General features: G+C 31.7%; 1 protein-coding gene across 2 annotated transcripts; it reads right to left on the bottom strand.

The window, feature by feature from the left end:
* Positions 1 to 9,085: 9,085 nt before the first annotated feature.
* On the bottom strand, positions 9,086 to 10,903 carry LOC133303093 (BOI-related E3 ubiquitin-protein ligase 1-like). Of its 2 annotated transcripts, none has more exons than XM_061502954.1 (4): positions 10,614 to 10,903; positions 10,426 to 10,520; positions 9,982 to 10,313; positions 9,086 to 9,846 (listed from the first exon to the last, which is right to left on the bottom strand). In XM_061502954.1, exons 1-4 carry the CDS (start codon positions 10,658 to 10,660, stop codon positions 9,325 to 9,327), a joined length of 996 nt encoding a protein of 331 aa, XP_061358938.1. In that variant the 5' UTR covers positions 10,661 to 10,903; the 3' UTR covers positions 9,086 to 9,324. The 2 variants fall into 2 exon arrangements, with proteins under 2 accessions (XP_061358938.1, XP_061358939.1); XM_061502955.1 differs by having other exon boundaries at positions 10,426 to 10,517.
* Between the last annotated feature and the right edge of the window lie 3,059 nt (positions 10,904 to 13,962).

Here is a 13,962-nt window from a genome sequence, read left to right as displayed (position 1 = left end):
ATAATTCGATATGAATAAAGGAAATGCATATATAAAGTTCTTAAGCCGGACTCCCTCCCTTCCCCGTATTTCTATTGCTTTCTTGGCTGATAGTGGTTGTATTATTTTTTACTGTGTAGTTTCTGTTTAATTTTTTTGCCCCACTTTATTTAGTTTTTTTAAAAGGCTTATTTTTAACTCTCTTTTTACTTCTTAATTAAGTATCCGATATAATTAGTAGACTTAATTCAAGATGAAGCTCGTGTTTTGAGTTTTTAGCTAGAACGTTGAGATTCAATTCATCAAATTAAGTGAAGAAAAAGAAGGAGGATAATGATATAAAATTTAATTATCATTATTTTTGTTTTAAAATATAAAGAATGCTGGTAGTGTATTATTTTTGGGATAGGATATTGTGACACCCAAGTTATGTTACACCTATGTGACACCCAGTCAATCTCACCGTTAGATCGCTTATGTTGATCCAACGGTTATATTTATTTCCATATTTGTATGGTCATGATTTCCCAAATTTAATATTTTATATTTATTTCTACCTTTGTATGGTTATGATTTTCCATATTTAATGCTTTCACTTTAAATTTGGGAAATCATAACCATACAAAGATGGAAATAAATATAACCGTTGGATCAACATAAGCGATCTAACGGTGAGATTGACTGGGTGTCACATGGGTGTAACATAACTTGGGTGTCACAATATCCTATCCCATTATTTTTACATATTTTTTTGATAATTATTTTTAGTATTGCATAAAATTTTATGCTGATCACTCTGAATAATGTGAGTTCAGTGTCTATTACTGAGGCCAACATTCAATTTTATCTAATAATAAAGATAAATTAAGAAAATTTAAAAAATATATTGATAACATTTACTAAAAATTTTCTTAAAACATTGTTGTTTAAGATTATTGCTAAGAGATTGATTTTTTTTTTAAATAGCCTCGATTAGCAGAAAATATTAGTGTATTTAATTATCTTATTGATAAAATTAAAACGTTGTTATACCTTATTACTACTTGCACCAATGATTTATTGGTTTACGTCTTTTTTTTTTCATGTTGTACCAATTGGTGTCTGAAATTCCAATGAGTCATGATAAGTCTCTTAATGGAGACTGAGAGCATGTGATTTATATTGCATAGGAAGAGAAATGAATTGATTTTGTGATTAAAATACCCCAAATGTTTGTAATTTATCTTTTGTTGATTAAAATGCTAATGGGCTGTAGTATTTCAATTTTTAGGCCCAGTTGCTGTTTTAAATCAGAGTGACCCAAAGAAAAGAAGAGAGCAAGGAAGAAGGAACAGACTGGGCCGGACCTAAAGCTAAAGCCCAACTAAAGCAAAGAAAGAAAAGAATCAAAGAAAGTGGGGAAGAGATAGAAGAAGAGACACGATAAGCAAAAGTCATTGAGAGAAAACCTAGCACACACTCATCGTGCGATCAAACCCACATCAGCCATCCTTAATCCTTGCCACAAATCAACCCATAAGGTCAGATCGTCCTCTTCTTACAGTTCATCCTTCCAAATTAACCCACATCCATAGTCCATTAAGAAAAAAAAACAAGAAAACCCTAGCCACTATTTTTGGTTCAGAAAAAGCCAAACAAAAATCTGTTACTGAGTGGTGAGCTGGAAGCCTTTCGTGAGTGGAGGCTGGAGCGATTTGTGAGCACAAGTCAGTGTACGAGTTGAAGGAGCAACAATTCCATTCGGATTGTCTGAGCAAAGGAGTGGAACACTGTGGGAACCACCCATTTGCAGCGCAGAAGCAACGCGTTATACTACTGAGCTGGAGCAAAAGAGGAATATTGTGCAAAGAAGGAAAGGAGAGCTATAAAAAGGAGAACAATGAGTGAGTGAGGCGCTCCCTTCGGTTCTGCTTTTGGATTTTATTTTTCTGATCTTCTGAATATTTTTTTTAGTTTGAATTTTCTTTCTGTTATGTTCTGTAATGAGTCTCGTCTGATGAGCCTTATGCATGTCTCTACAGCACTGTGATTTCTGGTTGTTAGGACCAGTGCTGTAGTTTTATTTTAAGCATTTTATATTCTGTAATATTTAAGTTTTTCTTTACTGTTTGTAAGCTCCATTCTCATGGATAGGAGCTAAACTTTTTATAGGTTGGGTGTAGGTACCCAAACCACAGTCATGAATATGTGTTGAGTACTATTTTTCTTGAAGTTGATTCCCTGTTTGTTTAACACTGTGCTTTAATTTATTTATGCTACTGTTGAGGCCTGATAGTAGGATATGAGTTTGGGAATTAGTCATTGAGAAATGACTAAGTCCAGAACTGTGTTGAACACATGGACTTGAGTGTGAGAACACTCAAGGGATGTTACTCAGAGATGAGAACAACCTCCATGTCGTGTTGGATTGGATTATAAGGGTCTTTTCTTTCGTTTAGCACAGAGATGTGCAGATGTTTGTTAAAGATAAAAATGTTTTTAAGAGATTAAAACCAATAAGAAAAGGGTCCAACACTATGGAATTAATTTTTAGGGATTTGTTTTTAGCACTTATTTGGCTGTTGGGGATGGGGAACCAAAACTCAACCTGTTTTACAACTTAGTGTCAACACTTCAGATTTATTTTCCTTTGATTTCACATATTTCAAATCTAATCCTAGTTACCAATTTCTCCTTCTAAAAAATCTTTTGACTTTTACTTTTCTTTTTACATCAAAAATATCCCAACTTATTTTCCCTCTAATTGTCCATTCATTAAGTTGTCAATTCAAGTTTTAAAAGAAAAATCCAAAAAGAAAAGAATACACGGTTTAGTAGTAGTATTGTGTTTATTTGTTTTCCATTTTTAACCATTTTTAGAATAAGTTCAGTTTTAGCAATTATCAAATTTTGTCAAAGTACATACGCTAAAGATCCTTGTGGGAACGATATAAGAGTCTCATATACGCCCTGTATTACTTGTTGTCGCGTATACTTGCGCGCTACTTGCATAACTGTTAGCAAGGCAACAAGTCATATTAATTCAATTTCAGATTTAAGTCGTTTAACCTTTTTCAGGAATTACTGACTCTCACAAATCGAACCTACTATCTCTCTCTGAGCAAGTCAAATTTTAGAATCTATGAGCAACTCTTGAGTAGCACTAATTAGGGAACCAATTACTTTGGATATCCCACCAAGTTTGAAGTTAAATCGAGGCTTAAAATGCAGATCCTACTAAATTCATCTTCATATTAACAATGATCAAATTGAATTTGTCGTGACGACCTATCGTATATTATATAGAGATTATAGATCCTAAGATGCCAAAGCTAAAATAAATCGGTGTCCGTATCCCAAAAGAAGGTTAATATACAAATGGTTCGTGTTCTTATCATAAAAATGGGATGAAACAGTGACGTGTGTAATCATATCAAGAAGACGGTTCAATGCATCTGTTCTCAACCAGTAGTCAACCTCCACCGATGGTAAAGTTGCGAGTGTTGGAAAGAACATCCCATTGGAGGGAATTTTTCTCTTTTGCTATTTTTCTATTTATATACATTTCTTGTGACAATTAATTCCACGTCAGAGAAAGCAATGGTTTCCCCTTATCATTACACTTTTCTATCTCTCGAGTCTTTATCCTTATAATTTTGGCTTACTTTTAAATGTAGCATGCGTTAATTCTTATTTTTACCATTTCGATTTGGTCATATCCACCCACGCATAGAACGCATGATAACTGCCGGCCAACCTGTTACCTATTCTTTTTTTTGTTGGTAATATAACCTGTTACCTATTCATCTACACAATTATGAATGTCATCAAATTTTTATAATTAATATCACAACCATATTATTGGGATGAAAATGGGGATGTATGAAAATCCTACAATAAATCTTGATTTTTAATTTGTTTACATTTAACAGCTCATATATATATATATATATATATGGAAAAATATTTCTCAAGCTGCTTGAGATAAGTTTATCTCCAGCCACTCCAAAATTATGTCGTTTTATTTATTTATTTTCTTATATTAATTGATTTACTTTTGAATGGTTATGATTCCCTTTTTCTCTCTCTTCCTTTATCACCGTTGATCCATCTTTGTATGGTTATGATTTAGTAGCCGGTGACAACATTATCTCAAGCAGCTTGAGAAACGATAAGCCTATATATATATATATATATATATATATATATATATGAGATAGGATCAACTTACACCGGTGTAAGAATAATAAATCTTACACCAAATCTTAACCGTTGATTTTCGTGCATCTAACAATTGAGATTTATTGGGAATTAAAATTTAATTAATGAGTAAGACCTAATAAATCTTAACCGTTGATTGGCGGAAATCAACGGTTAAGATGTGGTCGTAACATTGTGCGTAACATTATTTGTATGTCACAATATCCTATCCCTATATATATATATATATATATATATATATATATGGGGTAGGATCATTTGACACCGGTGTCAAAATTTAAATTTGACACCTCATTTGAAAGCCGTTAGATCAAAAATTATCAATGATGTTACATGTTTACAAATCAGAGTCGTTGATATTTTTTTATCTAACGGCTCTCAGATGAGATATCAAACTTAAAATTTAACATCGTTGTCAAATGATCCTACCCCTATATATATAACTTCTTATGTACAGTTAAGGACGCACTCTGGTTGTGGCCTTGTACAATGGTGGTGTTAGGAGATCATGCATGTGACTTGACTTGAAATCTTGCATCTGTGAATATTCAATGATGGGGTATTTCATTTAATTAATTAGTTGGCCATATAGAAAGCTTCTGATTGCTATATATATTATAATTTAATTTCATTCATGTGTTGGTTCTTTTCTATGCCACCTTCTGGATAAGCTCAAGTGTGTCATTCATTCACCAACCCAGAGCGTGAATCTGGCCGACTTAATTAGCTAGCGAAATTATAGTAAACCTTTCCCTTAATTAACAAAGGTTTAATACGGTTCAGATTTGAATACAATCACCAATTTCAAGAACACAACTTTGCAAAAGTGAGTAATGATCGTCCTTGAATGAAATTATAGGAATCTAGCGTGCTCTCTATGACAGCTCAAACTTGTTTGTTCTGTAAACCTTTCACGCATGACCAATAATTCTCATGTTACTCTCAGAAATGACATAATCTTATTTTACTTTTTTTTCTTCTTATTTTGTTATTTTGTTTTCACATATATATATATATATATAGACTCAGGATCATTTTATACCAGTGTAAGTTACACTCTCAATCTTAACTATTGATTTCATTTATATCTAAGGGCTCTAATTTTTTAGTAATGTGAGTCATTGGATACAAGTGGATCAATGCTCAAGATTGAGTGTAAGACTTCTAACTCTTACACTGGTGTAAGAATATCCTGCCTCATATATATATATATATATATATGAGGTAGGATCCTTTGACAACGGTGTTAAATTTTAATTTTGACACCGGTTCTGAGAGCTGTCAGATCAAAAAAGATCAATGGTGTCATATGCTTGCAAATCAAAGTCGTTTATGTTTTTTGATCTAACGGCTCTCAGATGACGTGTCAAAATTGAAATTTGACACCAGTGTCGAAGGATCCTACCTCTATATATATATATATGGATTACATTTATCCCATGTTACATAAAAGAAGCCAATTTTCTACACACACAAAAGAAAGGTGGATCCCAAATCCCACCTCTATTTTTTTTTTCTCTCCTCTTAATCATGGGTCCCACTTATAGTTTTGTTTCTACTACATGAGAGAAATTTTTTCTTACAACATAAGGAAACTATATATATATATATATATATATATATATATATATATATATGATTTTTAAAAATTGGATTAATATTTTCAATATTATAAGAGATATATTCTATACGTATATAAATGTATATGAGACATGTATTTATTTTACTTTCTTCTCTTCGTATGACTCCACATGAGGTTCACTTATTTTTATGCCTGTGGATAATTTTATTTTTTATGATATGATAAATATTAATCTCACTTTTTTTAATGGGAAACCGACGTATTCCAAGACTTATAATAATGGTGACCCCTCTTTCTCTATGTTATTTGTCTCACTTGTTTGATACCCTGATTTGGGCTAGATATCTATTGAGTTTGGATTTGAATTGAGTTCCACCACTTTGATAATTGAACTTGAAGGAAAAGACTTCCCATCAGATGATGATGCCAAGTCTTGTCCAATTCCTTGCTTGTTTAGTGTGTATCTTTTTCTTGATCCTTTCGTTTTCTTTGATACAGGATATGGAGTATTCCTTTATTTTTTATTTTTCAAAGTGTCCTTTTTTTTTCGCTCTTAGAAAAAGGCATGCTTCTTGGAAGTTGGAACAAAGGGACTATTTTGTTTTCTTCCTAATGACTTCGGACTATGCATGAATTCACCTAATATACGGAGAATAATAAATATAGATGAAGGACATTTTTTTGGGAAATCAATTGAGTTGCCTCTGTTAGCAGTGTTCTACTTCTACCAGTCTCGGTGAACTTAAAAGAGGTTTATTAGGGTGCTTCACTTTGAAGGGTCAATACATATGAATCCTGATGCCTATACATGTGTGCACAATAAGATTTTATTTGAGAGTTGGGTTTTCCAAAAAAGCACGGAAAAGGCCAAGAGGCATTAGGTATATAGCAAGTCACTTTATTCGGCCAAGTGCATGCTTATATTTTAATATTTTTTACGTAATTATTTGCAAGAAATAAAATACAGTGTGTGTGTGTGTAGAGGTTTGGAAAGAAAAGCAACAATGAAAATGAGTCTTTGTCAAAGAGTATGGGATAGATATGTCCATGGGACTCAAATGGGCCTTTAAGTCTGTTCATTTGAGTTGGGAGTGTTGTGTATTTTTGGGCTTTGTTGCTGTTCCCTCTAATTTTTGTTTTTTGGTATCCAAGTTTCTGACGTTATTAAAAAGACAAATACGAAGACGACCGTTGAACTGTTAAAGCTCCTTGAAAAAAAAAAAAATTGTTGGGAGGTTTTTTTTTTTTAAATTTTTTTCTCCTTATAAGTAGAAGTTAGGTCAAATAATTTTTTACAAAAACTCTTATAATAAAATAATTTTTTTTATAATGAAGAAAAAAGCCAAAAGTTCATAGGGAAAATTTCATTTTAAATTGTATCATCTTTTTTTGAAATGTCTGTTTTAAGCTAAAATTTTTATATAATCATCAAATAGTTTGTAGCTTTTTTTGGCTTTATTTTAAAAGTAACTTTTAGTTTTAAAAAAAGTTGCCAAATAGGCTCTAAATCTCTAAATTAGGCTTTTACAAATTAGTGAATAATCACATTAGTACTAAAAAAATTTGTTATTAAATCAGTTTATCAAAGATTTAAAATATTACAACATTATCCTAGCCCAAGGAGCGAACTGCTGGTTGAAAAGTCTGTGGTTCAATTTCTAAGTGTAGCAATTTGGCCAAGTGATAGGAGATTAATCTCATCCAAATAAATTGGGAACACTCTTATAAATCACAAAAAAAAAAAAAATTATTATATTCATCTTTATAAAAATAAGTCCTAACATTAAATAAAAAATTTGGTAACTGTTTAATATCTTTAATGAATTAATTTAAGAAAAAAGTGTTTGTCATTTTAAATGACATAACACTCTGTCCTTTTAAGAGAGAGATAGACACAAAAAAAAAATATTTAAATTTTAAAATAAAAAAACCACTCACTTTCTCTCTGCCATGATTTTTATTTTTCTGTGTCTATCTCTCTTCTAAAATGACATAACTTATGTCATTTAAAATGACAAACACCAAACTCTTAATTTAATAATAAAAACTTTCAAATAACAGGTTGATATTTAGAAGAATAATTTAAAGATTTATTAAATGGGGAATAACTATGCAGCTGTTTTACCAAAAGAAAAAACTATATTAAAGCCCTCATTCCCCTTTGTTGATTAATTTTTTTTTCCCTCAATTGATATGATATTGTACCAGTACAACCAGTATTCAATAATTTTGAATTATTTCCATTTTTTTCTCATTAAATTCATATTTAACCTAGTAAAGTACAGTCAGACCACATAGACTCTCCTAGCTTAGAGATTCAACATTAATTACACTCCTCAAATCGAACAATATGACCAATAATATATATTTATATATATATATATATATATATATATATATATATATATATATTTATAGGATTCTATTTTTCTCAGTTGTAGGAGATAAGTATCTCCTACTATAGATACATAATATGGTGGAGCCCACCATCCATTAAAAAAAGAAAAAAGAAAAAATGATGTCATAATTTTTTATGTGAGAGAAACATGAGATAGTTATTTCATGTAAAATGAGACAATTATTTCCCATATTTATATATAAGTTCTCATTTTTAAATTTTTTGTAAAGAGATAACGTGAAAACACGGAGTATTTGATACGCGATATTTTTTAGAATTTTTAAAAAATTAAATTTTTCTAAATTTTTAATTTTTAATAAAAATTATATTTTAAAAAATCAAGATTTCCGGATAAAAGAAATTTGTCGTGTATCAAACCTCCCCAAGCAGCACCCTAACGCCCCCAAGCAACACCAGTTTGAAATTGAATGTGCTATAGACTATTCATACCCGATTGGGAGCCTACGGAATATAGACAAGCCAATTGAGTCGGTTTCAAAATAATTTCGTTCCAACATAATGAAACCGTTTTCAATATTTATCCAATCTGCTCCACACCTTGCACCCGAAATGCAATAAATGCATGTATGGAGAACTGTAATGCCTTTCAAGTTAAAAAATGTTACCTGCATGTACACGCATACACATTATCCCTCAAATTGACAACTGAAAAACCATTCTTACCTGAGCCATGCCCTCTGTGCAACTAATGCAAAGAAAATTCAAAACCTCAAATTAACACGCAACCTTGGTGACCCCTAACAAGTGAAAACAAGCATCCTACTCACAAGGATGCTAAATCAGCAAAACTCTGCAAGACTTTGAAAATTGACATTTAAAAAAAATTGAAAAGCCATCAGGGCAAACGCATTTATGAAATGAAAGAATAATATATTAATATTATATCAATGCAATAGAATTTCCAAGAGAGAGAAATAACAAAAATAAAAATAAAATAAAATGCCACATGTACCCATGTGGCCATGTACATCATCTGAAGGTAAATGTACTCAAATCAAATGTTACATCCCCTTTCAAAGGTTAAACAAAACTGTAATTTTATTTATATTTTGTTTTTATGGAATTTTCTGTCTGAGGGCTGAGGGCCTGTTTGGAAGGCACTGTTATGGATATGGATTGTGGTAATTTAGTAAAATGAGGGTTGCTAAGAGAGAAAGACTTCAACAGTTGAATTCTTTAGGGTGAGGCAAACTGGGCATGCTCGGAAATGCGCATCGCATTCTGTACATATGCATAAGTGCCGACACGGCAAAACAACCACCGAGGCCACGCGTTTCCCACACCCTCTGCATTTCGGACGCGCCGCCATCATCACTCGCTCCGGGTCAACATAAGCCGATTCGGCGTCCTCCGCCTGGCCCTCCACGGCGCACGAAACGCCAACTCCGGCGTCCTCTCCGACGCCACTGGCCATTATAGTTTGCTGCAGTTGGGCTTGCAGGGAAGCCGCCGTCGCCTCCTGTGCCCGGGCTTTCGCCTGCCACATCTGCGCCTCCACGCTTAGCTGGGCGGCGCGTGCCTCTAATTCTGCGTTCTTGCGGGTGGCTTTCTCCACCTCGGCTTCCTTCTCTCTTAACCGCCGCGTCACCATCTCCTCTGCCGCGCTAAGCAGCGCCCGGTAATGCCTCTGCCTCTTCTCCGCCAATGTCTGCCGCAATTGCTCTCCCTGATATTCCGACAGAACCCATCATTTGTTTCACTCCTAGAAAACTAAAATTTCTAATGAAAAATATTTATAAAATATAAAAAAGGAGGATTTTTTATTTTATTTTGGGTGATTAAAAGGAAGAAAATTTTGCACCTGGGCTTGAAGGAATTGGTCAATTTCATCTGGCTGTTGTTTGATTTGGGATTCGGATAACAGAGATAAGAAAGCAGAGGAGGGAGACCCATGTTGTTGTTGTTGTTGTTGATGATGTTGATGAAGTTGTGGTCTTTGTTGTTGTTGGTCATCGAAGGATAAACGTAGGCCAGTGGAAACCACATTTTGTTGGTGATTATTATGGAGCTGAGAAAGGTGTATAAGCTGTGGAGGCTGTGATTGCAAAGAGAATGGATTGATAACATTAGCAGGGGCACCAGCAGCTGTGGCTGCTGTTCCTTCTCTTCCTCTCTTGCGAGAATTAGTACTTGCTGTAACGTGAAACAAATATTAGGATAGGTACTTTGTATGTGTATAATAGAAGTATATGTATCTTAATTGTGCATCAAAATAATCAAAATAGAGCTTTTTATCCAAACATACTTCCATTGTTGTTGTATAACATATGTGATTGATCGAGGAGTCCTCCTCCTTGTTGTGGTTGTAATGAGTATTCATGTCCTTCTTGCCCATTTCTGCTATTAGAAAAAAATGGATTGTTGATTCAGAATTGAAAATATATACATTAACATGCATAACATGTTGAGCTGAAGAAAGAAAATGCAAATAACCTGTTTAGAAAGAGGACATTGGGTGGGTATTGAGCTTGAACTGCCATGAACAATTTATGTCCACTTTTTCTTTGTTGCAGCACCTTCCTTTCTTCCTTTGTTAGCCTTTTATGTTGTTGTTGTTGAGGAAGAGAGAATAGATATAGATGGGGGAGTGTAGAAGTGGGGAAGAGATAGATGCTATTGAAGGGAATCAGTCCGAGAGAGACCCCTTATTCTGCTCCCTCTTTCTTTCTCTTTTTTCTTTGCTTCTCTTCTTCCTCTCGTGGAGTTGGCTTTTCTTTTGAAGTAGTCTCTCGTGTTTGTTTGTTATCGTTGCTTACACTAATATTATTTAAATATTTTCCCAGAGAAATTATGTACACCAAAATTTATTATTATTATTTCATAATTTTTAATTTGATAAACAGTAATAAATCATAGTAAATTAATTATAATAGACAAAACTTAAGACTAAATTAAAAGAGAAGATATGCATGGGATTGTGTGTGAATGAAAGAGGCGTTGGTAAATGGGTGATGTATTGTTGTAGTTGTTGGGGTATGCAGGTTTCTGCCGCTGCAATTGTTTGTATGTGGCCCATGCGTCTCTCGTTAGCTTTACTTCTTTCACAACCTTTTTTTTTTTTTTTTTTGGAGACATCCTTTCACAACCTCTTTTTCCATATTTTGCTAAAAAAATTTTATGGATATACAGCTAATATATTTTTTTAAACCCGATGAAAACTATTATATGAGGTACATACTTACATGCATAACAATAAAAGTGAAAATTCAATTAGTATCCACTTATTCATATATTTGGAGAATAGAGATATCTCCCATGGAATAATAACTTATTGGTATCAATTATCAAATATAATCAATTATAGCTTTTGTCATTGATTTACATAAATTGGTTGAAGTTATTTACAAACTAATCGTAATTTTAATATTTTTTAATTAATTATAAGTGCTTAATAAGCACTATGAATAGATAATTGAAAGTGTCATTTATATAAATATAAGTCTGGCAACTAAATTCTACCACTTTACTTACAAAAAAAATAAAAAATTCTACCACTTTAAAATTTCAAAGTAATTTTATAAGTAGTGAATTCTCTCATGTTAAATATTCACAAAATGTTTATCTCTTCTCATTGGTATTAAATAAGCGAGGTTCAACCATTGGTGGACTTGTATATGTGCAACTTTGTGCAAGTGCACACATAAATTTTTGAAAATAAAATAAAATAAAGTACATTTTGGGTCCTCAATAACAATCACATAGCCTAATTTAATCCCTTAGAAGAAAAAAAAATTGATTTGTGGTCTCTCTGAATTCTAAAATAGACCCATGTTAATTCTTTTGGGAAACAAATGTGAATTTTTTTGAATTTCAGAGGGACAACGATTTTGACTATCTAGGTTTATTTTGAAATTCAAAAAAATCACGAGTCAATTTTTTTCTAAGGGATTAACAGCTTAGTTTGACTCCTGATGTTCTATTGTAACAGCTTAGTTTGACTCTTGATTACTATTTTTTTTATGTTAAGTTGAATTTTATTTTATTTTCTTGTTTATATTCTTTTGTATTTTAAAACATCTAAAACTTTCTTTAAAAAAAAAATATTCACGGGCTACCTTCCACCTCTAAGTATGCAGACATAAATAAAATTTTCTGGATCCGTCATTGGGTTCAACTCAGATTTATGAAGAGAGAAATAGAGACAAAATATTTACATGACCAATAATGTGAAATTTAAAGATGAGAGGATTCATTTTTAGTTTTGTATCTATTTTTAAATGAAAAATTACATTATTATGTATCCATTGAAGGAAAAATCCCTTCAATTAATATTTTTTTCAAATTTGTTAGATGAAAAAATATTAAATATTTTTAATTTTCATATATATATTTTATCTAATTACTTTTTTATTACGTATTAAGAAGACTACTAACATTGTAACATTCTTCTTATCTAAAGCATGAAATGTAGGTTCAAGGATAAATCAACATTTATTTATAATTGACTTCAATTTTTTTTTAAAATTTTGTTCACTAATTAATTAATTACTCGACTTTCGATCTTGGTAGAAATATAAAGACAATAAAATTCTTCCTATCAAGTTTTAACACATTTACGTACCTATAACTCTGGTGAAGCTAGAACAATCTCTAAAACAAGCCCTCTCTCATGCTTGGTGGTAAACGATTTCAATTTTAACTCTTTTTTTTTTTTTGGAGGTTAATTTTAACTCTATTAGATAACAAATATTATATTTAGTAACTAATAACAATTTTAACTCTAGCGTTCGATCTAGTAATGTTATATTTAGCATTTTTCTTTTCGTTGAAATCTTAAAAGCAATCGTGATGGAAAAGGAAAGTTTAATTTTTCATAGTCTCGAATTTTCAAACTCTAAACAGTTGTGATTCCTCGGAATTCTTTTCTTAGAAAATTATGAGTAGATTAAGGTATTCCCGATCTAGATGCATGCATGATTGGAAGAGCCATGTTTAGTTCTCTTCCTTTGCCAATTTATTCCTCATTGGAAAGGGGTTTACTAATTAAAAGGATTTCACATCGGACTATTTCAAATGACCTAAATAAAACTAACGTAGCAAAATTTAATCCCATCAGTAAGAGAAGAAACTTTCAAACATAACACGATTTAGTTATAACAAAATTGACTATTTTAGTTTAAACCAATAAAAATCGATGTTTTCTCTGTTAACAGTTTTGGAAAATAGAATCTCTCGATGTGAAAAAAACATGATAGGGTCATGTGAGAAGATCACAATTATATAAAGGTAAATCAACGGTTACAATTTTGTAATTATCTATTATAAAAAAATTCTCTTTCTTCTTTTATCACCATTGATCCATCTTTGTATGATTATGATTTCACACATGACCATGTCATGTTTTTTTTTTCACACGAGAGAATCCAGATCCACAGTTTTGTTTTTATTCGCTAACATATTCTATCTTAACTAAATGAACTATTTTTCTTCATTATTTAGAACTTGATAATGCCTTCTCTAAAGGATTAAAATTTATTGATAGGGTAAGGAAAAAAAATTCTTATGAAAACCAGGCGAATAATGAATCAATGTAATTTTACACTATTATCTATAAATTTTTTTTTTTGGTAAACCACTATTATCTATAATTTAATATTCTTTCATTTGAGGGACCGGATTTTTTATATTTATACTTACCTAAGAAATTTTATAATTACAATATTAAGATAAATAATCTAAAGATAGAAAGATCAAGCAAAGGAACATTAAAAAGCATTAACTAGTTGATTACAAAAAAAAAAAAAAAAAGCATTAACTAGTTTAAATTGAAAAAAAATGACAG

This window comes from Gastrolobium bilobum, unplaced genomic scaffold (genome assembly GCF_033153095.1).
Source record: "Gastrolobium bilobum isolate Gb01-03AN ecotype WA unplaced genomic scaffold, APGP_CSIRO_Gbil_v1 utg48080, whole genome shotgun sequence".
Classification (NCBI taxonomy): Eukaryota; Viridiplantae; Streptophyta; class Magnoliopsida; order Fabales; family Fabaceae; genus Gastrolobium; species Gastrolobium bilobum.
This window is presented reverse-complemented; position numbering and strand designations above follow the sequence as displayed.